General features: G+C 40.7%; 1 protein-coding gene across 1 annotated transcript in view; it reads right to left on the bottom strand.

Annotated features, from left to right (window-relative positions):
* The window catches only part of TNKS (tankyrase), a 191,223-nt gene extending 166,503 nt beyond the window's left edge, over positions 1-24,720 (bottom strand). The window contains exons 1-2 of the mRNA XM_056116682.1: positions 24,032-24,720; positions 710-934 (exon numbers count right to left, since the gene is read on the bottom strand). Of these exons, the coding sequence (XP_055972657.1) occupies positions 710-934; positions 24,032-24,701 (895 nt within the window). The 5' untranslated portion in view covers positions 24,702-24,720. The remainder of the gene's footprint in view (positions 1-709; positions 935-24,031) is intronic.
* Between the last annotated feature and the right edge of the window lie 973 nt (positions 24,721-25,693).

Here is a 25,693-nt window from a genome sequence, read left to right as displayed (position 1 = left end):
TTAGTACTAAGTGTACTTCCTAGAATCAATTTAAGGATCTAATATGTTATGTAATTCTGTAAGAACGTGTACCTTATAACTCTTATTTATGTTAAGATGGAAAATTTGTAGTCTTCAAAAGAGATGATAGATTAACTAGATTCGATAACAGCAACCCATCACATTTAGCTCTGTATAAGTCAGCATTTGACTTGCACTTGAAGAATTAATGCTGTGCATCTTGTTCTTGACCAACTTTAGATTACTGTCTCTCTACTTCCTTTGTGATGGAAAAAGAGATCTAAGCAAACGTAGCCTTCTCTATTTGCTTCTGGGGTAATAACTATTTTCACAGTAAAAAGCAAGTAACAATAATATATTTGCATTTAAAATATTATGTCACAAATATGATTGCCACTCAATGCCTCTTTTGCAAACCACAGCACCCAAAAGGAAAGAGAGAACAAGGGGGGAATGCCCTGCCACAGAGTGGGAGGGGGGGGTGGGAGGTGGGTGGGATACCGGGATCAGTGGTGGTGGAGAATGGGCACTGGTGAAGGGATGGGTATTCGATCGTTGTATAACTGAAACCAAGCACAAAAATTTGTAAATCTACAACTGTACCTCATGGTGTTTCACTAATAAAAATCTAAATAAAAATAAATAAATAAATAAAATATTATATCACCAGATTGATCATACAAATTAGATATCATCAAAAAATACTTACCAATGCATACGTCAATTTTCCCTTTAATCGCAGCTTCATGCAGAGGGGTATAGTTCCAGTTATCTCTGGCATTTGGATCAGCTCCTTGGCATAGTAACAGACTCACAACCTCAGCATGGCCAAAAGAACAAGCATTATGAAGTGGAATAAGACCTCCATCATCACGAGCATGGACATTAGCACCCATCTGTAGTAAGTGTTCTACGACATCCTTTCTTCCAAAACCTAAAAAGAATGAAAAATATGCATTTATACAATTTTGTAAAAAGAAACATCAAAATTTCTTTAGCAATCTCAACAAATATGACCATGTTCTACAGCAGTATAAAGGTAGTGCTTTCTTTTTTTCTCTTTTTTTCTTTCTTTTTATATGAATGCCATTCTCTGATCTCCCAGAACTAAGAACATCCTTCCTTTAATCTTTGGGGAATTAAATCAAAGAAACATTTTTAAAATATAATTGCTGGGCAATTATGCTTGATATGCAAAAAGAATGAGGATAAACTCCTGTCCAATGTATTTATTTTCATGCTTCAAAGTGCAAAATTATAGGTATGAAATCCATCTACTGGATTTTAAGAGATAAAGGTTATGTAATGTTTAGGCATATCAAATTGAACACAAATCACAACAGTTGACATTATACTAGGGGGACTGAAAAGGAATGTATGGATGCTACAAGTATGCTGTGATGAGGCTGGAGAGACAGCACAGTAGGTAGGGCATTTGTTTTGCACATGGCCGACCTGGGTTCAATCCCCAGCATCCCAAATGGTTCCCAGAGCACTACCAGGAGTAATTCCTGAATGCAGAGCCAGGACTAATTCCTGAGCACTGCCAGGTGTGTCCCAAAAACAAAAAAACAAACCCAATAAATACTGTGATGATCTGGTAGCTAAAGGTCTGAAAAGAATTAAAGATAAATACCAAAATATCTACTCTTGGGACTGGTAATCAAACTAATGATGTAGTTAAGTAAAAACAATTAAAGTTTAAATTATTGATATGAGGAATGTGAAATTTTAAAAATGATTGCACAATGTGGGTATACAGGTATTTGAAAATATGGAAATATAAAAACCAGACCACTAATAAGCATCAGAATACTCAGAAAAGGGTGGAAGGGGCGGTCAAGCTGTGTTATGCCCTGAAAACACTTAGAAAAGTAAGAAGTATAAAGGACATTAAAAAAATCAAAAAGCAACAATATCATGCAAATTTCAACATGATGAAGACTTAGCAAGATCAATAAAGGGGAAAAATAACCAGTGATAATTTAAATTGCAGTAATGAAATTGAGAATAATACTGGCTGTTCCTCGCCGGGGCCCCTTGGAGGGGAGCGGGTTGAGCTTTCCTCCCCGCCCCGACCAGGGCTTTGGCAGCCGAAGACCTCCAGGACCAGCCACCACCATGCTGAGACCACTCTCCGCACACATGAAGGTACTGGCAGAGAGACAAATCCACGCGGGTTCCGGGGCCGAGATCTCCAAGCCTACTCGGATTGGAGTCGAGCATCCTCCACCCAGATCCTCCAAATTCCAGTAGGCAGGGGTCACACCCACCACCTGGCCCCCTGGCGCCGTGTAATCCCATCAGCAGCCAAGACTCAGAGGCTATAAAATCCAGCTCCCGGAACCGCACAGCCGCAACATCTTATCAGAACATCTTTTTTATGACATCTTATTATCTCGGGCTGGAGCGATAGCACAGCAGTAGGGCGTTTGCCTTGCACGCAGCCAACATGGCCGACCCGAGTTCGATTCCTCCGCCCCTCTCGGAGAGCCCCGCAAGCTACCGAGAGTATCTCGCCCGCACAGCAGAGCCTGGCAAGCTCCCCGTGACATACTCGATATGCCAGACACAGTAACAACAAAGTCTCCCATGGAGACGTTACTGGGCCCGCTCAAGCAAATCGATGATCAACGGGAGGGCCTTATTATCTCATTCCTACTTTGGACAAACTTGCAGGCTATCGAATGTAGCCTGCCCACAGGGCAGAGTCTGGCAAACTCCCCGTGGCGTACCAAATATGCCAAATACCAGTAACAATGATGGGTCTCATTCTCCTAAAGAGCCTTGAATATAATCTCAGGGCTAGGATGAAAGAGACGTTACTGGGGCCTGCTCGAGGCAATCGACGAATAACTATAATAAATTGTTGTATGAAAACTACAATTATTAGCAGTTTTATCTTTTTAAGCTAATACGTTCTTTCCCGCTTTATTAGGTCTTAATTGAGATAACAATACCTCGATACTGTCACTTCTTGTGTAACAGTCAGAAACTAGCATCTTAAAAAAAAAAACAGGTAGGAATGTCCTATTTTCCTCCATTTATGCATATGTGAACTAAGTAAAGGTAAAGGTAAAGGCCCTCCCGTTGATCGTTGATTTGCTCGAGCGGGCCCAGTAACGTCTCCATTGGAGACTTTGTTGTTACTGTGTCTGGCATATCGAATACTCTCAGTAGCTTGCCGGGCTCTCCGAGAGGGGCGGAGGAATCGAACTCGGGTCAGCCATGTTGGCCGCTTGTAAGGCGAACGCCCTACCTGCTGTGAACTAAGTAAATATGTATAAAATAGAAGGAAAAATACTTTAAGATGAAGCAATAGCACAGCGGATAGGGCATTTGCCTTGCACGTGACCAACCTGGGTTGGATTCCTCCGTCCCTCTCAAAGAGCCTGGCAAGCTACCAAGAGTATCTGCCCGCACAGCAGAGCCTGGCAAGCTCCCCGTGGCATATTAAATATGCCAAAAACAGTAACAAGTCTCACAATGGAGATGTTACTGGTGCCTGCTCGAGCAAATTGATGAACAACGGGAAGACAAGTTATCTGTAGAAACTCAGCTCTAAAAAAAAAAAAAAATCCCCAAAAGTTTCCACAGATATGTATCATCTTACTACTAGTACCTGCCACAACTTCGGGTAGTCATGGATAAGAAATTTGGGTTTCACTGCAAGGGAATCTATCTAAAAGAGAAATTACTTGTATCTACTAAAGTTTTAAAAGGGTAATCAGGTATGTGAAAATTGGATTGATGAGTAAAGAGAACTGTCAAAGAGTTATTTCTACTATAGTCTAGGCAAGAATTGAGAGTGGCTTGAAAAAGACAGTGATGTACAGATGGGTCACTATATAAATTCTTTAGGGAGCGGCCAGGGGGAGGCCCCAACTGCTCTTCCCCCAGCCGCCAGCATTCAGGGTGAGCCCCAGACCACTTGCCCAGCCAGGGCAGCCCGGGACACGGGGCAGGCGGTGGAGGAGACAAGGGCCAAGCCAGTTGGTTGATCAGCTGCCTTTTATTCCATTCTCCCCATGTGCCTGCCACAGTCTCTCTGAGCCCCCCATTCTAGTCTCACACTGCCCCTCATTCCGGTCTCCTTCTGTCTCTCCTGCTCATCTCTCCACACTTCATCTCGCAGCCTGGGATCTTTCTCTCCACATGCCTGCTCCTGTATTCTTCTTCTACATCCTCTCTCTCTCCCCCTTGCTAGCCTCTCCATGGTCCATCTTGCTGCCCAGCCTCCCTCTCCTCTCTCCAGCTCTCTGGCCTCTCCAACTCCCCAGCACTCTGGGCTGACACTGCACCCAGTCTGGTAGCCAAATCAACATAAGAAAGCCCTTACTGAGAGCCCACCAGGTTCAAAGGAAACACCACTAAGAGGTACACCAAAGCCCTTCCTGACTGCCCAAGGACAAAATACCTCCTAAGGTGTTTTTCTCCTTTCCTCAGTCCAATAACTCTATCAACAATTTAATACTAGTTATTTTTTTTTAAATTTACTTATTTTTTTGCTTTTTGGGTCACAACCAGCATTGCTTGGGTTTTGGGGGGTGTTACTCCTGGCTCTGCATTCAAGAATTACTCCTGGCAGTGCTTAGGGGACCATATGGGATGCCAGGATTGAACCCAGGTCGGCTGCGTGCAAGGCAAATGCCCTACCCACTGTACTATCGCTCTGGCCCCAATACTAGTTATTTCTGTATGGACACAGTAAGAGATAACATTGAGGCTTGTAGGGCAGCTCTCCTGGGAACATCTTACCACAGACTCAGACTACAGCAATCTGGCCAGATTAATCATTCCTAACCCTAGCAGGGTGCGAATCTAGTTACTACTTTTTGGATCATGACAGCATTTGTCCATAACCAACCTCTTTTTTCATTATGGCACTTTGGCCAGGCCCATCTCAATGCCAGGACTGCACACAGTTCACCACTTGCCCTGGTTCCATCCAGTCCCTCATCGAGACCCTTCTTTTAGGGGCCGCTAGGAAGAAATGCAGCTGAGGCTTAGGTGAGAGAACAGATTCCTGGGAGGAAAATATCACTGAAAGTCACATAACAAAAGCACAGCATATACTGTCATCTTGTGTCCATACAAAAAGGATATTACTCTGAATAAACTATGCAAAGGACACAGGGAGAAGAGAAAAACAATACTTACTAGTCAACAGAGCACAAAGAAAGAAGTTACAAATAAACAAAAAGGAATGTGAACACTGTAATGGGAGCAACCCAATATACATAAGCTACCCGAGGCTATGCAGGAAGGACAAAAGTGTCTTATCCTACAGGCAATAAAAAAGAAAACTGCAATGATTCTAAAGATAACGGGTTTTGAGTTTTTGGTGTTCTTACTATTATGAATACCTCATAATATTCTTCCCCTAAACAGTGTGTGAGAAACAATCAAGTGATTTTGGAACCAGAGCAGGTAGGGTGTCTACCTTGCATGTAACCAAGCCAGGTTCAATTCCCAGCATCCCATAAGGTCCCTGGAGCACTAGCAGTGATTCCTGAGTGTGGGCCAGAAGTAATCCCTATGCATTTTCAGGTCTGGACCCAACCCCCCACCCAAAAATTACATTATTTTACATAATGAGGTATTAGAATAAAACCTGCATTCCTAACCATAGTCAAGTGACATTAACAATTTTTATCCTAATACTGAAGATAAAATTGGTATCATTCAAAAAAGACTTCGATATTAAATATAAGATCATTGGTACCTATTAATAAGGTCTGAGTTTAATGATGAAATTTTTTTCCTATGTATTCTGCATTTTAGCCATCTGAAATTAAAACTTAAGAGGCACAATCCTGGTTAATATTAAATCTTATAAACTATGACTTCCAAATTTTAACAGAGAAAAACTTAAAGTGCTTTGAATGCTTTTAAATGTCTTTATTTATTATAGCAAAACACAACTTAAGACATTTTTGTTCTAATTTTGACTGTCAACAGAGCCACAATCATTGTACTTATTTAAACTGCTAAATGCATTCACCTTATCTGGTGTATCAAGAAGAAAATTCATCAAAAAGAAAAGTCATCTTCCATACTTATTTATTAATATCTATGTATTTAAAAGTTTTCCCCTTAAGTTTAAAGATATGCATTTAGGTTTTACCCAGTCCCAAGAAACTGAGGCATAATGGTGGCATCAGGCAGGGCCCTGCTTCTTACTCAGGATCTGCTTGTTACTCATTTTGTCTCCCAGATCAGAATCTCCCTTGTTCAGAAGGCATACAACTGCTATGCGCCCAGCATTTCTTCATTAGTTCATGATCTCACCATGAACTTTATAAATACATCCTAACCATAATCAACTAGACACACACACACACACACACACACACACACAATATCCCTCAGACTACAAATGTCACAATGGGAAAGCAATGCAGAGCCCCATCATGCTTAGTTAGTGAAGATGGTAGCCCTGAAGACTCACCAGTAATGATGAGCTATATAACCCCTCGGATGAGAGGAAACATTGGGGATGTTTAAGATCAAAGAAACAATGGATCAGACTGCCAATGAAATACAAGAAGATATGAGAGCAGAAATGAGGAAACTACAAACAGAAGTGACAAGACTAAAAAACTTGGTAGGCGAAATGAAAAACTCACTAAAAGGTCAGCAGCAGAATAACAGTTGCTGAGGACAGAATCACCGAGCTCCAAGGTCAAATGCAGAAAACCTCCAGAGAACAGCAGAAGATAAACACACACACACACAAAAAAAAAAAAAACAGTTGACAAAAGAAACCTGGGATGAATTCAAGAGAAACATAAGAATCATCAGGGTTCCAGAGAGGAAGGAAGGCGACCTAATGAAGAAGCAACAGTCAAAGCCATCACTGCTGAGAAGTTCCTGGAGCTAAAGAGTGCATGTACCCAGATCCAGGAGGACCAAAGGGTCCCAGCTAAAAGAGATCCTACCAGACTGATAAAAACCACAGATAAAGACAGAACACTGAAAGCAGCAAGATCAAAGAAACATGCTTAAGATTTAAGTAGATTTACCGAACTAAACCTTTCAGACTCTAAGATAATGGGGGGGGTGGGGGGACCCTCAATGAAATGAACACCTTACCAAGACTATTTTACCCACTCAGACTCTAATTCATATTTATAGGAATGATACACAACTTCAGAGATAAATAATAACTCAGGAACTTCACAGACTCAAACTATCTTTACAAGAAGAATTAAGGAGTATATTTTAAGATAAGGTGAAGCCTACAAACATTTGAAACCCCTGTAGAAAGATGCCACAAAACTGCATATCAATGGGCTAAATGCAACAATTAAGAGTAAAGTGGCAGGATGGATCAGAAAATTGAACCCAACATTCTACTGCCTACAACAAAAACATACTTGAAGAGTGAGCGCAAACACAGACTCAAAGTCAAAGGTTGGAAGACAATTCTTCAAACAAACAACTCCCTCAAAACGAAAATGGGGTGGCCATACTTAGTATCAAATGACACAGACTTCTGGTTCGAAAAGGTTATAAGAGACAGCAAAGGTCATTTCTTAATGATTAAGGAATATGTACATCAAGAAGATCTCACACTCCTAAACATTTATGAGGAACCAGCAAAATAATTAAAGCAAGTGCTTATCGACTTTAAAGATGTTGATAGCAGCACAAGAGTCGCTGGAGACTGCAACACAGCTCTATCATCTCTCAATATATCAACTAAAGAAATACTGGCTTTGAAGGAAGAAATTTAAGAGAGCACTGAGCACTGTCCTCCCGTTGTTAATCCATTTGCTTGAGCGGGCCCAGTAACGTCTCCATCAGGAGACTTGTTACTGTGTTTGGCACATCGAATACGCCACGGGTAGCTTGCCAGGCTTTGCCGTGCAGGCGAGATACGCTCAGTAGCTTGCCAGGCTCTCCAAGAGGGGTGGAGGAATCGAACTCGGGTGAGCCGTGTGGGCTGCGTGCAAGGCAACCGCCCTACCCACTGTGCTATCACTCCAGTCCAATGTAAGAGAGAGGTTTAGAAAATACATATAGGGCTTTTCATCTTCAAAATGCTGAAGAGATATTGTTCTCCAAAGCACATGGGCACGCTCCATGACAGACCACATGCTGGGACACGAAACATACTTCTACAAAGTCAAGAGCACAGAAATCATACAAACTATCTTTTCAGACCGTGATGCACTGAAAATAAAAGTTACAAACAAAAAAATGGAGAAACAATTCAAAACACTTGGAAATTAAAAAGCTCATTATAGAACAACTAGTGGGTCAATGATGAAATCAAAGAGGAAATTAAAAGATTGCTGGAAATAAACTTGTGCGGTACAGCAAAAGCAATAGTAAGAGGAAAGTTCATAGCTATGCAAGCATTCATCAGGAAAGAAGAAAAGGCTCACATAAATCACTTGATTGCACAACCTAAGAAACTGGAAAATCACCCAACAAAGGAAGCTCAAAGAAGGCAGGAGGAAAGAAATAATAAAATAGAGCAAAAATTAATGAACTGGAATCCAAGAAACAACTCAAAAGATCAATGAAACCAAGAGTTGGTTCTTTAATTAATACACAAGATCAACAAATCATTAGCAAGATTCAAAGAAAGAGATAGGGCACCCTAATAAGCCAAATCAGAAATTAAAGGGACATCACAACAGATAACACAGAAATTCAAAGCATCATGAGAAATAACTTTGAGAATCTTTATGCTATGAAATAAGAGAACTTAGAAGAAATGGATAAATTGTTGGACTCCTATAACCTCCTGAAGCTAAACCAAGAAGATACAGAATACTTGAAAGACTTAACACTTTTGAAGAAATTGAAATGATAATCAAAAGCCTACCCAAAAACAAAAGCCCTGGCCCAGATGGACTCACTAGTGAATTCTTTCAAATCTTTAAAGACCTACTGCCAATCCTTTCCAGGCTCTTCCAAGAAACAGAAACACTCCCAAACAATTTCTATGAAGCAAACATCACCTTGATACTAAAAGCAGACAGAGTTACCACCAAAAAAGAAAATTACAATATCCCTGATGAACAGAGGTGCAAAATACTAGCAAATAGAATCCAACAACTCACTAAACACCATGACCAAATAGAATTTATCCAGAGATACAAGGATAGTCTGACATTTGGAAGTTAATCAACATAACACACTATTTTTTGTCAATAAAAAAATTAGAATAATATGATCAAATCAATAGATGCAGAGATATATCAGGAATGTGATCAGTTAATCTTTGATAAAGGAGCAAAACCATGAAGTGTAGCAAGGAAAATCTCTTCAACAAGCGAGGTGGGGAAAACTTCGTCAAATACATGCAAAATTAAAAATAACTCAAACCTCTTTTTAACACCATACAATAAAAGGCAACAGCAGATGAGAACAAAAGTGTCTTCTATTAACTCAAACCTTAAAGTGATTTGCAAAGTTTGAAATAATGCCTCTCATTAATCTTTATTTTAGAAAATAGCTAGTTTTCATTAAAAAGTGATTTACATATAACACTCAATTATTTCTATTTTTGTACTTGTTTTAATCCCAATATAATAAATTGTCAAAGACAAAACCAATGTAAACAAAGTTCTCAATTATTTTTAAGAGTATAAAGAGCTATGAGATAAAAAATTTGAGAACCATTATTTATTTTCACAATAAATTTCCTCAAGGACAGGAAATATTCTCATCATGCTCCTTATGACACTTAATATTTGAGTTGTTGCTAAACTACTTTAAAATCTCAGGGCACTCCTTAGGAATGGCAGACTTCTGAAAAATTGAACAAAGGGAAAAATACACAGTAAGGAAGGTCCCAACGACTACTAAGCAAGTCACATTAAAGTTTTTTTAATTTCTATAAGCATTTTATCAATACAGAGTTTCATAATGCCAGAGAAGAACTACTATCACTGAGAGAATGTAAATTAATGAATGTAAATGGATTATTATTAAATTATTAACGAATATAAATTAAAAAATAAAAAGGTCTCAACAAATCACTAGGACTCACTGTATTGAATAAGCTATTTCTACACTTCATGTGATTCTATTTAGGTGAGTTCACTTGAGGTCAGAGAGATAAGACAGTATAGGATGCAAGAAGCATGCCCTACATGCAGCTGACTACAGTTCAATTCCCAGCACCACATATATTCCCCTGAGCACCACCAGTGGTGATTCCTTAGGACAGAGTCAGGAATAGCCCCTGAGCACTGTTGGGTGTGGTCCAAATCCACCCTAACCACCCCGTCCCTGCAAAAGACTTCTTTCTTATATATAAAACAAGACACCAAAATGTCCACTAATACAGATATCTTGCATTGTTTTTATTTTGGCAAAATATCTGTAACAAAACCTACAATTACCATTTTTAAGAGCAATAAGTACTTTCAATTTTTTTTGATTTCCATAGTGTTTTCTGGACAGCTTCCATAAATCTAAAATATATAGCAATGAAGATAACTTTAATCAAGTAATCTTTTGTGTTTGTTTGGAGGGGCCACTCCTGACAGTGCTCAGGGCTTACTTCTGATGATACAAGAGAGACCAAATGTGGTGGTGATCTAACCTGGGTTGGCTGCATGCAAGGCAAATGTCCTACCCAATGTACTATCTCTCTGGACCTAGAGTTCAGTAATCTTTTAAAGAAAGAAGTTCCAAAATCACCCCCTTGTTTAATCACAAAGTTCTGCAAAGACTAGTTTCAATCACACTCTTTATAAGGCAACTGAGGGGCCAACTTCCAATATTTGCAAAAGTTTCAATATGGTATTACTAAAAGCATGGTCCCATGAATCCTGAATCCACAGTCACCTTTGCTGTAGTTTACAGGCCAAAACAAAGTATCAGAGGGAAAAAAGTGCCACAATGACTTTAGTGGTAATGAAAAGATGGACTGCTTACTTTGCTTTCAAAAATTTCTACAAAGGCCTGCTTCTTGCTCTGCCATCTCAAGTGAGATCTGCCTCAGGCTGACATTACTGGGCCTGGTCTGGAAGGCAGAGGCAGAGCCCCTCTCTTCCTTCTGGGTCCCAAGAGCCTCCACACCTGACCTGAGTCATATTAAGGGCCCACCCCACAGCTCCTGAAGCACACAGCTGTTCATGAGGCTGTACAACAGATCTACTCAACAAATCACACAAAGCTCACACTTATGCTTCCTGTCATTCAGTGGAGATGGGCAGAGAATCCCTCAGCATCTTAAAGTCTCAGCAAAGACTCACTCCCAGCACAGCAAGAGCACGGGAAAAACACATTGAAGCCCTGAAGTGCAATGAGTGAAAACACCACCAACCAGCTCAGTAAATCCTCCAAAAATGACCTTAGTGATACCATGATGAGGATCTTTAATGAACTCCAAAAAACAATGGTACAGGTAATCAACAAAACACAAGAAAGTATAATGTGGAAATTTAAAAGACTAGTCAGAAATGAAGGACAAGGTAAGTGATATTTTTAAAAGACTCAGTAGAGGCTGGAAATAGTGGAATAACAGCAGCTGAGCGGGGGGGGGGGGGGGGGGGGGGGGGAGAGCAAGGAGCTCCAAAATGAAGAGGAGGAACCTGCTAGGAAACTGCAGACAGCAGAAGATAGTTTGAATCAGAAATGAACAAGACTCATAGGCAAAGCCTGGCAAGCTATCCAAGACGTATTCCATATGCCAAACACAGTAACAAGTCTCACAATGTTACTGGGCCTGGCTCGAGCAAATCCATGAACAATGGGAGGACAGTGACAGTGACATCAAAGTTCTAAAGAACAGGAATGCAAATGTGAAGAAGAAATAATATAGAAGTCATCGATAAGAATTACCTAGAGTTGAGGAATTTAAGCATCAAGATCCAAGAGATACAAAGGGTCTCAGTGAATGTAGACCCAACTCGGAAAGCTCCAAGACACATTGTACTCAAAATGACAAAATCCAAATACTGAAAGCAGCAGCACCAAAAAAGAAACTTACAAAGGAAATCCCATAAGATGTGTCTATGGGATGCAGATGTAGATCTATGAAATGAGACTCTCCAAACCATGAGGATATGAAGGAATACAGTAAGAAAACAAACAACAACAACAAAAAAACGCAAAGAAATGAACTGCTCACCAAGAATATGCTATCCAGCTAGATTATCATTCAAATTTGAAGGATACAAGGGGTTCACAGACAAGCAACAGTTTACCAGATTAGGGAATTCATAGCCCTGAAACCAGTTTTGCAAGAAGATGGGCAGGGAAAAAAGCCTGCCTATGGGTGCTGGGGATGGGAGGGAAACGGAGAAGGTGCGAGTGGGGGGTATCTGTGGAGGGACTGGTGTTAGAACATTGTATCTCTAAAACAACTCTACTGTGAAGAACTTTGTAAATAACCCTGACCCAATAAAAATCAAAAAGAGGAAAGAAGATATCTCTATTTATATTTTCAGAAAAAATGTTTTGAGAAAGCAGTAACTATTCTACTGACATCTTATTTCTCACTGTTAACAACTATTTCAGTTTCATGGATCAAGTGGTTTTACTCGCTTCATCACTTACTCCTTGTTGATGTATTTACATTTTTTAATCGAGGCCATTCCAGTGCAGGCCTGAAGGTTTAGTGCCTGATTTGATGAAGTGCTGCTACTCAGACCCCATGGTGCTAGGATCCAAACCACAAGTATCACCTGGCAGTGCTCAAGGGGTGATAAGTGCCACCTATAGATACTCCAGAGGGGCAACAAGGCTACCCCGGAGCTGCCAGGGATCAAACTCTGAACTTGGCTTCCTTGGCTCCATCACTGACAGTCATGAGACCTTGGACAAAACATTACTCCCTAAGTCCCATCAATAGTATCTGTAAAACAATTAAAAACTATTTGGTATAACTGCTATAAATGATCATGATCACAATCATCCAGTTGTTCGTCGATTGCCTCGAGCAGGCCCCAGTAACATCTCCTTCGTCCTAGCCCTGAGATTTTAAAAAGTGCCATATTCAAGGCTCTTTCAGGGTCAGAAGAATGAGACCCATCATTGTTACTGGTATTTGGCATATTGGGTACGCCAGGGGGAGTTTGCCAGACTCTGCCATGTGGGCAGGTAACATTCGGTAGCCTGCCAGGTTGTCCAAAGTAAGAATGAGATAATAAGCTTCCAGGAGCTGGGTTTTATAGCCTCTGGGTCTTGGCCGTTGATGGGATTACACAGCGCCAGGGGACCAGTTGGTGGGTGTGGCCCCTGCCTACTGGAAGATGGAGGATCTGGGTGCAGGATGCTCAGCCCCGATCTGAGCAGGCTTGGAGATCTCAGCCCCAGGACCCGCATGCCTTTGTTCCTCTGCCAGTATCTTCATGTGTGTGGAGAGTGGTCTCAGCATGGTGGTGGTTGGTTCTGGAGGTCTTCGGCTGCCAGAGCTCTGCTGGGGGCGGGGAGGGAAACTCAACCCTCCCCCCTCCAAGGGGCCCCGGTGAGGATAGCCAGGCACTGGGGCAAGAGACTCTGACTGCTATAAACATTAAACAAAATTACAAAGGGAAGGGCTGGAGCGATAGAATAGTGGGTAGGGCGTTTGTCTTGCACGCAGCCGATCTGGGTTCGATTCCTCCGTTCCTCTCAGAGAGCCCAGCAAGTTACCAAGGTATCCCGCTTGCACAGCAGAGCCTGGAAAGCTCCCCGTGGTGTATTACAGTAACAAATCTCACAACAGAGAAGTTAGTGGTGCCTGCTCTAGCAAATCTATGAACAAGGAAGAACACTGCTACAGTGCTACAAAGGGGAAGTACAAAATTCACTCCAGGACAATTGTTACTCTTTTTATTCAAGTTTAAACTAACTTGTAGTAACATCAAAACTTGTTTCATTCTTATATATTCTAAAGCAATGAAAGATCCAGTGATGTCAGAACACTGAGCTTTTACACATGGACGAACATTTACATACAGAAGAAAATCAAAAGATCAGAAAAGTTAACTGATAAAGTCACTTGCTTGAATATTTACAAAGCATATAAGCAGTTTAAATGAAGTCTTACTATATACCTCAAACTTATCTGTTTTTATAAATTCCAATAAGATTCAGTCATACCTTTCTATTATGAAATTTAAATTCTGGTGGGTTTTTGGAGTAGAGGAATATCTAATTTTTTTAAGTCCAAAAAGTTGGGGGGTTTGGTTTGGTATTTTGATTTGGGGGGCAGGGGGTGGGAGAATTGGGTCACATCTGGTAGTGCACAGGCTTACTTCTGACTATACTCAGGGGACCACATGTAGTACTGGAGATCAAACTAGGGTTGGTCACATGCAAGGTAAATGCCTTAAGCCCTATAATATCTCTCGGTTCTGTGTGAGCATGACTGTGTGTGTGTGAGAGAGAGAGAGAGAGAGAGACAGAGACAGAGACAGAGAGAGAGAATTTAACAAATGAGCCTATTTCCTGCAAAAAATGAATAGCATGGCTCATCATCTCACGATATTTTAAAAAATAGCTAAAATGTATTATTATTATAAATATTATAAATGTATCCTCATTTCTTGCTTAAAAAATTTCCAGAGTCAATATCAAAATAACATGAGGTTTCGTAAAAGTAGAACATGATGGATGAGAGTGTAAAAACTGTTCCCATGGATGGTGAATATATTAGAAGACAGGCATGTGATCTTCCAGTGTCTAGTCAGACACATATATATTGGCTTTTCAAAAGCATCCTAAATGGACACTAATCATGCATCAGAGGCGTGGGATTATTTTAACACAATTACTGATGATACAGGGACATTTTAGTTTTAAGGATTTCGTGTTCAATAATTAGTTTAAGCAAATTCAAATGACTTCTTTTCCAGTTTATAGTAAACATAAGTCATCTGAATGTGCCCTGATTTTAACCCATCACAGAAGTAAAAAGTTTCAGGTCCAAACAATCAAATGGGAAAAAACCTGCCATCAACCATAACTTTAGCTCCTTTTACTCCAAAGACATGTCTTACAAAATTTTATATCCACAAACTACGAAAAAAGGTAAGGAAAAGTGGCTTACATTGCTCCAGTCCTAGAGATACTTGTTCAAACATGCAAAACAAGTTTCTGCCGCTCAGAGAACACACAGCAATTCACTGCTGAGAAGAGCAATCTTCACTAGGATGAAGTCTTAAAAGGAAAATCCAGTGTGCACACAAAGAGAAAATACTCGTCACTTTCCTCAATTATGGAAAATCAAAATGTCTTTTTTTTTAATGACCTCAATAAACAAACAATGAGGGAATAACAAATAGACAATGGTAATAGAACCTAAGTCAGCCTACAGGGCTGAGTTAGTCAAGGGGGTAGGAGGGTAGGAACACACTGGTGAACAAACCCTATCACTGGTGGCGGGTGTGGTATCGGAACACTGCCTGTCTAAAGGTTTGGTAACAGCATTATTGCCTAAATTTAAAAAGTAGTAAATAGTTTTTTTACTAAAAAAGTGTTTAGTGTTTATCTTGGTCACCTAGACTTCTACAGAAACCCCTAGAAAACCCTCCCTGCTCAATTCTATTAAGAATCCGTGTTGATAGATATGGTATTGGGAACCATAAGATCAGGGATATAACCCACCTTGGAGGGGGAGTGCATTTTATTAGAAATAATAGGCCAAAATAATTTTAAGGCCCTTGCTCATTGGGGGAAAGGTAAGAACTTAACAACGTGCCTATCTCCAGTTGTATCTACTGCACATTTTACAATCAACTACTCCAAACTTTGTCCATAAACACTAATAAAAACACTCGAAAATGAGCTACTCAGCTTTTACCCTCATTTTGTTATGAGACTCCTAATAATCTTTATTCCTCCTCAAAACGTTAACACTGTAATAAAATTTGTTTCCTCTGCATCATTTTCATTATTTTCCTTCTCCTGAGCTCCAAAACTGTGTTTCTAAAAACATTATTTAGGCTCACAATAAGGCCCTCCATGATACTCATCTTTAGCCCCTAAATGCCAAAGAATTACACTCATTAGGTGTGAATGAAAGGAAACCTTGGCCAGTGATCTATAGAATGAATGTCTTTTATTTTTCTTTATGGGTCACACCTGGAGATGCTCAAGGGTTACTTCTGGCTCTGCACTCAGGAATTAATCCTGGTGGTGTTCGGGGGACCGTATGGGATGCTGGGGACTAAACCTAGGTCAGTCACGTGCAAGCCAAATGCCCTACCCTCTGTACTATGGCTCTGGTACCAGGAAAGAAATAGATGCCCAGGGGGGAAAAAAGGATAAATATTTTGTAAAAAAGTTTTATGGAAACAAACTCTGAGGAAGAGACCTTATGTATAAAATATCCTAAAGTACCTTTAGCAGAATGTCTCTAGTTAAGGCTCCTCAGAAAGAATGACACTGGCTAGCTAAAGTGAACTAGCAGAAGGTGAAGGTTATTTCAACTGCTACCTCTGAAATAGCTTTTTAGCCATAAGCTGGCTAAAAAGACTTCCACTATTTTAAAGGCAGTTCCAGGTTCAGCATGAGAACAAAGGACTAGAAAATTATCCTCGACATCTCACATCTCTATTTTTAGCCTTGGAATTAGCAATTAATTTTATACAAAAAGAAAAAGAATCAGGTCAAATACCAGGCAAAGTACCTTTAAACATATGAGCTGAGCTGAGGATGGAACTCAGTGGTAGGGTATCTGCCTCGCAGGAGTGAAATCCTGGGTTCAATTCCCTGCACCACATTCAAATTTAAAAATAACAAACAAAAAAAACTGATTCATTTTAAACTAATTTGAAAATAACATCCCTAAAGACAATGCACACCAGAATATAATGCTCAATAACAAGATAAAATTATGATCCATGCTTTCAACACTAGTTAAAAGACATTAAGGAATAATAAAGAATATGAAATATATCTGAATTAGAAATTGAAAGAATTAAAAACAAAAATCATTTCAGATACTAAGGCATAAATATATATATATATATATATATATATATATCTCACAGATAATGCCTTATTACAGGGATCAATCCTCTAACCCTCAAACCTGTGTAACAAATATGGTCCATAGGGGTCATGGTTTTTATAAAATTTCAGTGACACACAACCATTATTTCATGCATCATTTAGAGATATTCGCATGGCACAAAATCTAGACTTCAGTAGGGGTTTTTTGGTGCTTTTTTGTTCTTTTGTTTTTAGTTTATACGCAGTGGTGTTACTCCCAACTCTGTGCTCAGGGTCACTCCCTGCAGAGGTTTGAAGGACCTTGGTACCAGGGATCAAAGCTGGTATCCCAGTACTGCCTCAAGAGATGAAAAGTAAAAGAAAAAACTACTTTTCATGAAAAGAAATTAAGATGTTTTTTGTTTTGTTTAGTTACGGTTTCAAATTTCAGTGAATACAAAGGTAAGTCAGGGCTATGGAATGGGAGAAATAGGCAGTTCATGTTGACCTTGATATGAGCTTTGGTTTAAGATGAAAATATTGGTAATGGGCAGAGATGTTGATGACTGTTGAACACTGAATGTACTTCATGCTACTGATGACTTAAAAATGATATTAAATAGTAATTTTTATGTCATGAATGCCAAACACAGTAACAAGAAGTCTCAACAACGGAGACGTTACTGAGCCCGCTTGAGCAAATCGATGAACAACGGGAGGACAGTGACACAGTGACTACTGAAAAACCACTATTGATCAGAGTCCAGAGCAGCTCTCGGCACTGCTGGGTGCAGGCCCCCAACAACAAAATCTATCTCTCTCTCTATATATAAATATATGTATATCTACATACAAGTGTACATACATATATATACACCTACATATCCATAGAGACTATACATCTTAGGTAGTTCATTAGGAGATTAAATCAAATAGTCAAGAATAGATGCAAATCTCCCCCACCCTCATTCATAAAACAAAGAAATGGACACTTTCAAACACAAATTTTATGAAGGTAGCATAATCCTAATATCCAAACCTGACAAAGCCATTGCAAGTAAAGGAAATTACAGAACAGTATTTCTCACCAGAATGGTCTGAATGAAAACATCTGAGAACATCAAATGTTTGTAAAGATATAGAACAACTAGAGTTTTCATATACTGCTGATGAGAAAGTAGAAAGTATACTCACTCTGAGAAAAATTCATTGTCATAAAATTGAATATTTATCTGTCATGCTATTCCAATTTGGGGCATTTGCCAAAAAGAAAAACCTGTGTTCACAAAAAGAATTTATATGACTTTTCATGCAGCTTTATTCAAAGCCCCAAACTGGAAGCAGCCTAAAAGTCTCCTAAAGAGAAGGAATAAACAAACTGCAGGATATACATATAAATGAAATACCATTAAGACATAAAGGAACTACTGAAACACTTGACAACATTGCAATATGATGAGCAAAAGAAGTCTTACATGAAATGAGTAAATATTATATAACTCCGCTTATATAAATCTCTAAAACAAGCAACTCTTTAATCCACAGCGAAAAAAAGAGTTGGAATGGTAACTGTTTCTGGGGAAAGAAAGACTACAACTGAGGGGAAGAGCAAGAAAGAACATTCTAAGGTACCAGTGGCTTTCTAAATGGTTTGGGGTGCACAGGTGTTTGCCTTTGTCAACATGCAGTAAATATACCCAGAAGAGTATACAAACTAAACATTTTTTTAAAAATCCTTAAGCAATGAGTCCTATAAGGACATGCATATTGGTACATTCAGGAGAAACTGCAAAGATGGCGTGCAATTTCCAACAACAAGCATCAAAAACCAAAAATATTGATGGAGAGAGGACTAAAGTAGACAGATAAGCAACAGAATTCATGCAACATCCATAACTTATGCAGGCAATATACTGAACAGTTTGCTTGTTACCAACTTCTCCCTGTGAGAAATAACTTTACCTAACATCTCGCATACAGCTCATTTGTTCTTTGTGGAACACACCTGGTGCTGCTGAGGGGACCATATGAAATGCTAGGGATCAAACCCCAATTGGCCACATGCAAGGCAAGAACACTGCCCATTTTGTCATTTGTATCCAAAGAATATTATTAAGGCAAAAGAAAGAGAACTTTAACACATTACTGTACCTAAAACTTCTATCCAGACTTTTTCCCTCAGTGGGTGGACTGGGATGTTTTGTGGTCAGGAACACAGTGCTCAGGTGAGATTTCTAACTTAATATAAAGGAGTGGGTACTCTGGGGACTGGGAGTACTCTGGGGACTGCAGGATTGAACCTGGGTCAACCCTACGCAAGGCAAGTACCCTACCCTCCAAGAAATTTCTTCCATTATCTAAACTGTTCTTAAACCTCAAAGCACAGCATTCTCTTAAAAGTATAATTAAGGGCCATGCCAAATGAAGAGGAGTACAAAAGGTTCACATTCCAAGACTGAAGATTTCTGACTCATTCTCTTACCCACTGGTGGGCACGAATGAGAAAACAGTGTTTTGCAAAAGAACTACTTTAGTACAGTGGGGTAAGGTGAAGACAAAGCAGGAACATACGAAAACATCAGAAGAGACATGAGTAAGATAACTTTCTGAAGGCTAAATGAGTGTTGTATTTAGCATTCATATCAAAAGAAAGCACCAAACTGTCATCCATATTTTTCTGGCATTAATAATGAAATGCTTAGTACGTGTTCTAATTCATAATACATGTTCTAATTCAAGTCACAAATTATCAGGAAACCTATTTCAAAACTGTTTAAATTGACTATAAGTACTGCAAACTCAAAATTCAATGCTTTTGTTAAAAGGGATTTAAAAAAAATGAACTGAGATCTTTCATCAGAATAAAGTGATCATTCAACAAAATTATGTTACTAGTCAGACTGAATTAAGATCACTCTAAGAGAATACTATTTATAAATAATAACTATTAAAAAATAATAACTATTATTTGACTGTTGTCCTTTGAACAACAGAAAACCAGGGTCAAGGATCTTATCTATTGAAGAGAAAGTCTTATACAAACTTAACAATAAAAAGACTAGATCATTTCGATATGGCTGTCTTAAGACATTAGAAATAGTTTTGTTTTGTTTTTTTAAGGAAACTGAGGATTATGTTTCTAATTGTGAATGGGGAGATTCCATTGTTAATATAATCTCTAAATCATATTTTAAACAAGCATCACAGTCCTAGTGGGAGAGATTCTTAGTTCTATTGTAGCAAAAAACTGTATTGCTATTTTAAAAGTCCTAGAGATTTAAATATGGCCTCATACCAATTCTGAAATATTTTTAAATGATTTTGTTCATTCTATAAAACTATAGTAACAGTTTTATGAAACTGTATTATTCTTTTAAACCATAAATAACATGAGGACAATGGCAGAGGGTCTTATAAACTTTGGCGGTGGCAAGGTACAGTGACTGTACATCAAGACCATAAAGAACAGCGTTAACCCATAATTTAAAAAAAACATTCTTCCTTTCTATCTTAGTTTAGACTCATCATTAGAATTCACACTGAAAAAAGCCTCTTTTCCAGACAGTCATTGTACAACACAAAAGTCCTCTTACATGTTCCAAAGTAGAATGTACTTTTCCTGTCACTCTAGGTTATAATTAAACCCCAAATCAAGAACTCAAGGGGGAGGATTTTGTTACTGTTGTTCATACTATATTGTGAACTCCAAAGGACACAACATACATGTCACCTCAAAATTGTGTCAGTGTTTAACATGACCTGCAGTAAGTAATACTTGTGAGACAACTAAAAATAACTTAAGCCTTGCCATCCAAAAGATTGTGCCAACTTCACCTTTAAACATCTATTGCAGGACAATTCAATGACTGGCATTCAAACAACCAATAGTTGACTGAGAATTTTTCAACTACTCAGCTCATGCATGATGGAGAAACTAGATTTAACAATGCTTTAATCTGCATACAAATGTAAAAGTATAGTAAGCCATACAAGGGGTCATATTTTAATACAAAGATTAATATGATGGAGAGTCTATCATAATTGTATCTTATTTTCACAAATGAACTTCTTCTGAAAATGTCACTCAAGGTGAGACTCACATAAGGCACTATAATTAGAGGTCTGTTTTACACTGTCTTCTAGTCTATCTGGGCACACCTAAAACTCTAAGCAAGTGAAAAGTTAACTAAGGGGGTAAGATTCCATCTGGGAGACAAGCCCTATGTGTGACTAATAACAATAGTATTACACAAATAAATAGAACTAGCATTTGTCAGTGACATAAGAGTATGGGGAGAAATAATAAGAAATGTGAAACAATGGAGCTGGAGCAATAGCACAGCAGGTAGGGCGTTTGCCTTGCACACAAACAACCCAGGTTCGATTCCCAGCATCCCATATGATCCCCAGAGCACTGCCAGGAGTGATTCCTGAGTGCAAAGCCAGGAGTAACCCCTGAGCATCGCAGGGTGTGACGCGAAGAAAAAAAAAAGTGTTGAAATAGTTAAATTTGAAATAAAACAAAAGTAAACAACTTTGGCTAATTTACATCAGGCCTAGACTTTACATTTACCCAAAAGAAAAAGAAATGTTATTTCACCTGAAATAAGCAACATATTTGGCAAAAATCTCCTAAGCAGAAGGCAATTTATGGCCTACTTATGGAGTAAATTAAGTCGCTACTTTCCTAACAATAGTACTTATATATAATAGTGGATCCAGTGATGTAATAATCATTCACTGAGTTTCTCATTTGGTTGGTCAAATCCCACAAATGGATCACAAACTTCATTTCTAAAAACTGAAAGTATATGCTATCAAAATACCAAAGTACAACCCATACATGCAGTATAAGAAAAGCATTGTTTCCTGAAACTTTTCATCCAAAGAGGCATGACAATGTTTAGCAATGTAAAATAAATTTTTAAGAATGGGGTGCAATAAGAAAAAAAATGCACACACCTCTCGGGGTATGTGCGCTCAATTATTAGTTTCGAAATTTTATAAATGTAAAAATACTTCACTGTTCACAGAAAATAAAAAGTAGGGTCAGGGACTATGGAGACGGCATGCACAGGGCCCAGATATGATTCCCAGCACCCTGAGCTAACCTCACATCTCTGGCTGCAGCACAGCCCCCAGCATCTCTAGGGAAAGAGTGAAAGAAAAGAAAAAGTAACCTTAACCCAATTACAAATAATGGCAGTATACGCATGAGTTAAGCTCTAAAATCAAACTGACTTGAGTTCAAATATGTCTCAATAGTTTCATCTGAAAATGAAGATAGTATCTTCCAAGCTCCAGTAAAAATAAGTAACACATAAAGTTTTTTAACAAGTTTTATTAACTGAACAAAAATGTAGGAATGATACATATCAGAAACAGAAAGAAACATAACAGAAGTTGAGGTAGCTTTGGCATATTATCTGAGACTTAACAGAAGGTGAGGTAGCTTTGGCATATTATCTGAGTCTTGTGGAGTTTATTATTGTTTTCTGACTGGGTACCTCACCCTGCAGTGCTTATGGGACCATAGAGTACCAGGATTTAAACTCCTGCATGTGGGGCTGGAGTGATAGCACAGTGGGTAGGGCGTTTGCCTTGCATGCGGCCAACCCAGGTTCGATTCCCAGCATCCCATATGGCACCGCCAGGAGTAATTCCTGAGTGCAGAACCAGGAGTAACCCCTAAGCATCGCTGGGTGTGACCCAAAAAGCAAAAATAAATAAGTAAATAAATAAATAACTCCTGCATGTTCGCAGCTCTTTGGACCATTTCCCCAGTGCTTTTTCATTTTGTATCTTTCTGCACCTAGATGAATTTTGCAGTGTACACTTATTATACATTTCTAATGTAAATGTTTCTAACATATATAGCATAATTATCTTTTTTTTTTTGGCGATGCCTGGAATCAAACCCACAGTATCACATATACTAAGCAAGTAAAGTGCTCTACAACTGAGCCATAACCTCCGACCCCAACATTACTACCTTTTTTAACAAGAGCAGGTACCTGGAGAGTGATACTTCTTTGTTTTTGTTTTACATTTTTCCTCTGCATTTTATGTAAGTGTTTGTGTTTCCACAATGTTTCATGTCAAATCTGATCAAGAAAAAAATAAATATGTGTGTGCATATATATATAAAACATATATATGTTGAGAAGTATCTGAGATGTTTTTAAATAGAAAAAACAAAACATCAAAATGCAAAGATGGGTTAGTTTTAGGAATTAGCATTTGCAGGTGTTGGGAGTGGGGGGGTGGTGGCACACCTGGCAGTGCTCACCACTCACTCCTGGTTCTGTGCCCAGGGACCACTACTGCTTTGGTTGGGGGCCCATATGCAGTGCCAAGGATCGAATCTGGTCAGTCGGCCTGCAAGGCAAGTGCCCTACCCGCTGTACTCTCGCTTAGATCCCGACGCACCTGTACTCCACAGGCTTCTCAATGCTCACAACACCTTAATACATCGCTGTGGCCCAGGAGAAAAGTTACAAAGTTACAGCAATCTCGACTGAACTAGCTAGACAACGGATCAACAATCTCTTGTTTTCACTGCGCACCCAAATACTCTCCCCGCCAGTTGTTTCCAACAGGCTATTTTGGTCTCCCCAATCAAACCGTAAACTTTCGAAAGTGTGTCAACTCAAGTGAAAAATGTCTATCTTTCATTGGCTTTTTCCCAGGGCAAAACATAGCCCTAGGACGCAAAACACTTCTTGAGTTACAGTCAACTTCCTTTGGTCCGAAGGCTCTCCGAAAGGGGCATACTCAACTCTGTCAAAAAGGAAAAGGCAACAAATCACAAAACTTCTCCAAAGTCGCCCAAGTCAGGCTGCGAACCGGAAAAGTTAGGGTACCCATAGTCAGAGGCCACAAGCACACGGGGGTGTCCTGTCCGGGAGCACCACAAGTGGAGCACGGTGCAAACGCGAAAGGAGAAAAGTCCCCTCGCTCCAACCACGCCCCCTTCACCCACGAAGTCTTCGGGTGAGGGAGGGGCTCCAGCCACGCCCGCAGCGTGACTCCATCACCAAACTCGTTTGCTCTTCCAGCCTGGGCGCCCCCTGCCCGTCTCCCCGTCCCCCGCATCCCCCCCCCCCCAAAGCCCGAAGAAACAAGTCAAAAAGTCTCTGACCTGCAGCGAAGTGCAGGGGAGAAGACTTCCGGCCGGCCATGTCCTTAGCGTTCACGTTGGCGGCGTCCACCAGCCTCTTGACCCGCGACACGTCCCCATTGCGGCAGGCTTCCAGCAGTTCCCGCAGGGCCCCGCTCACGGCGGGGACCCCCGGCCCGGCGCCCGCGGCCCCAGGCCCCAGAGTCGCGGCGCTGCTAGCTCCGGCCGCCGCCTCGGGACTCTCCGCCAAGCTCGATCCGGGCGAGGATGGAGAGGAAGAGGAGGAAGACGTCGGGGAAGAAGAGGACGACGGGGAATTGTTATTGCCCCCGCCGGCCGGGCTGGGAGCGACCCCGACGGTGGATGAAGCTGCGACCGTCGGGAGCACGGGCGCCACCGGACAGACGGGGCTAGTGGCACTGCAACAGCTGGCACTGTCAGCCGGGTCCGGGGATCGGGGCCTGTCCGGTGGGTCCCGACTACCATCCCCCTCCGGCAGCGCTAGGCCGTGCCGAGGGGAGGCGAAGGGGGCCAAGCCACCCACCGTCGGGGAAGCTGGAGTGGTCCCCGGGGCCAGGCCGGGGCTGAGTGGGGGGGGAGGTGGCGGCGGCGGCGCCGGAGCCCCTGGGGCGGGCTGGAGTTGTTGTTGATGATGGTGGTGATGATGCTGAGAGCGACGCGACGCCGCCATCTTCGCACTCCCCCAGCACTGTCACTGCGGCAACGGCCCCCCACTACCCGCCCTCACTTCCGGCCGGCGGGCCAATGAGCATCCAGCGCACAGGAAATGACGCTAGGCGGAGGAGGAAAAGTCAGCGAGAAGGAGGGAGCTATTGGGAGCTGGGAGCCCGGCCACGGGAGGGGGCGTGGCGTCGGGGACGAGGGGGCGGGCTTTGTGACGCTGGATGGGCGGGCAGGGCCGATTTGAAAGTTGGGACCAGCTTCTTCAGAAGGGAAACTTCCTGCCTTTCTTTCCAACTTGGTTGCCCAGCTCTGCTCGCCCAGCTCTGCTCAGCCCAGGCACTAGTAATTGACACTAAATATTCGGGTGTTATATTTAATCTGGTTAATTTTTTTAGGCAGTTTTTAATTCTGTCATATAAGCATATTTCTCTTTCATGGTTTCTTTTCAAAGCTTCACTATGGCTCGGGGGTCTGGCGCCTTCCCACATCTAAATACAGACCCACCAGAGCCCCTCAACACGAGGCAGCCACCCGCAAGCACCGCCAGGTGTGACCCCAAAATAAAAATGAAAGAAAAGTATATCTGTCGAAATTTGCATCTGTTACGGTTAATGTTATTTTCATTTCTTTGGGGATCACGCCTGGGGGTGCTCAGAGGTGATTCCTGGCTCTACACTCAGGGCTCCTGGCAGTGCCTGGAGGATCATCTGAGGTGCCAGGGGTTGAACTTGGGTCAGCCCTGTACAAGGCAAGTAACCACTGTACTATAGCTTCAACCCCTGGTAATGAAAATTTTTAAATAGTGCTTTGCCCCTTGGCATTTCTTTTATCTTTAATTGAGGTTTGAAGTGCTTTGTTTTAGGGATACAAGTTCCTAGAATGTGCTCAGCACATCGCCAAGTGCCAATACATTTCCGCCTCTGTTTATTGATTAGTAATCTCAGTTCTGTGGTTAGAATCTAAGGCTTCCTTTTCATTGGACAGGGGTGATTCCTTCGA

The sequence above is a fragment of the Sorex fumeus genome, unplaced genomic scaffold (assembly GCF_029834395.1).
Source record: "Sorex fumeus unplaced genomic scaffold, SorFum_2.1 ptg000033l, whole genome shotgun sequence".
Lineage (NCBI taxonomy): Eukaryota > Metazoa > Chordata > Mammalia > Eulipotyphla > Soricidae > Sorex > Sorex fumeus.
The sequence above is the reverse complement of the archived record's forward strand: the minus strand, read 5'-3'. Positions and strand labels throughout refer to the sequence as shown.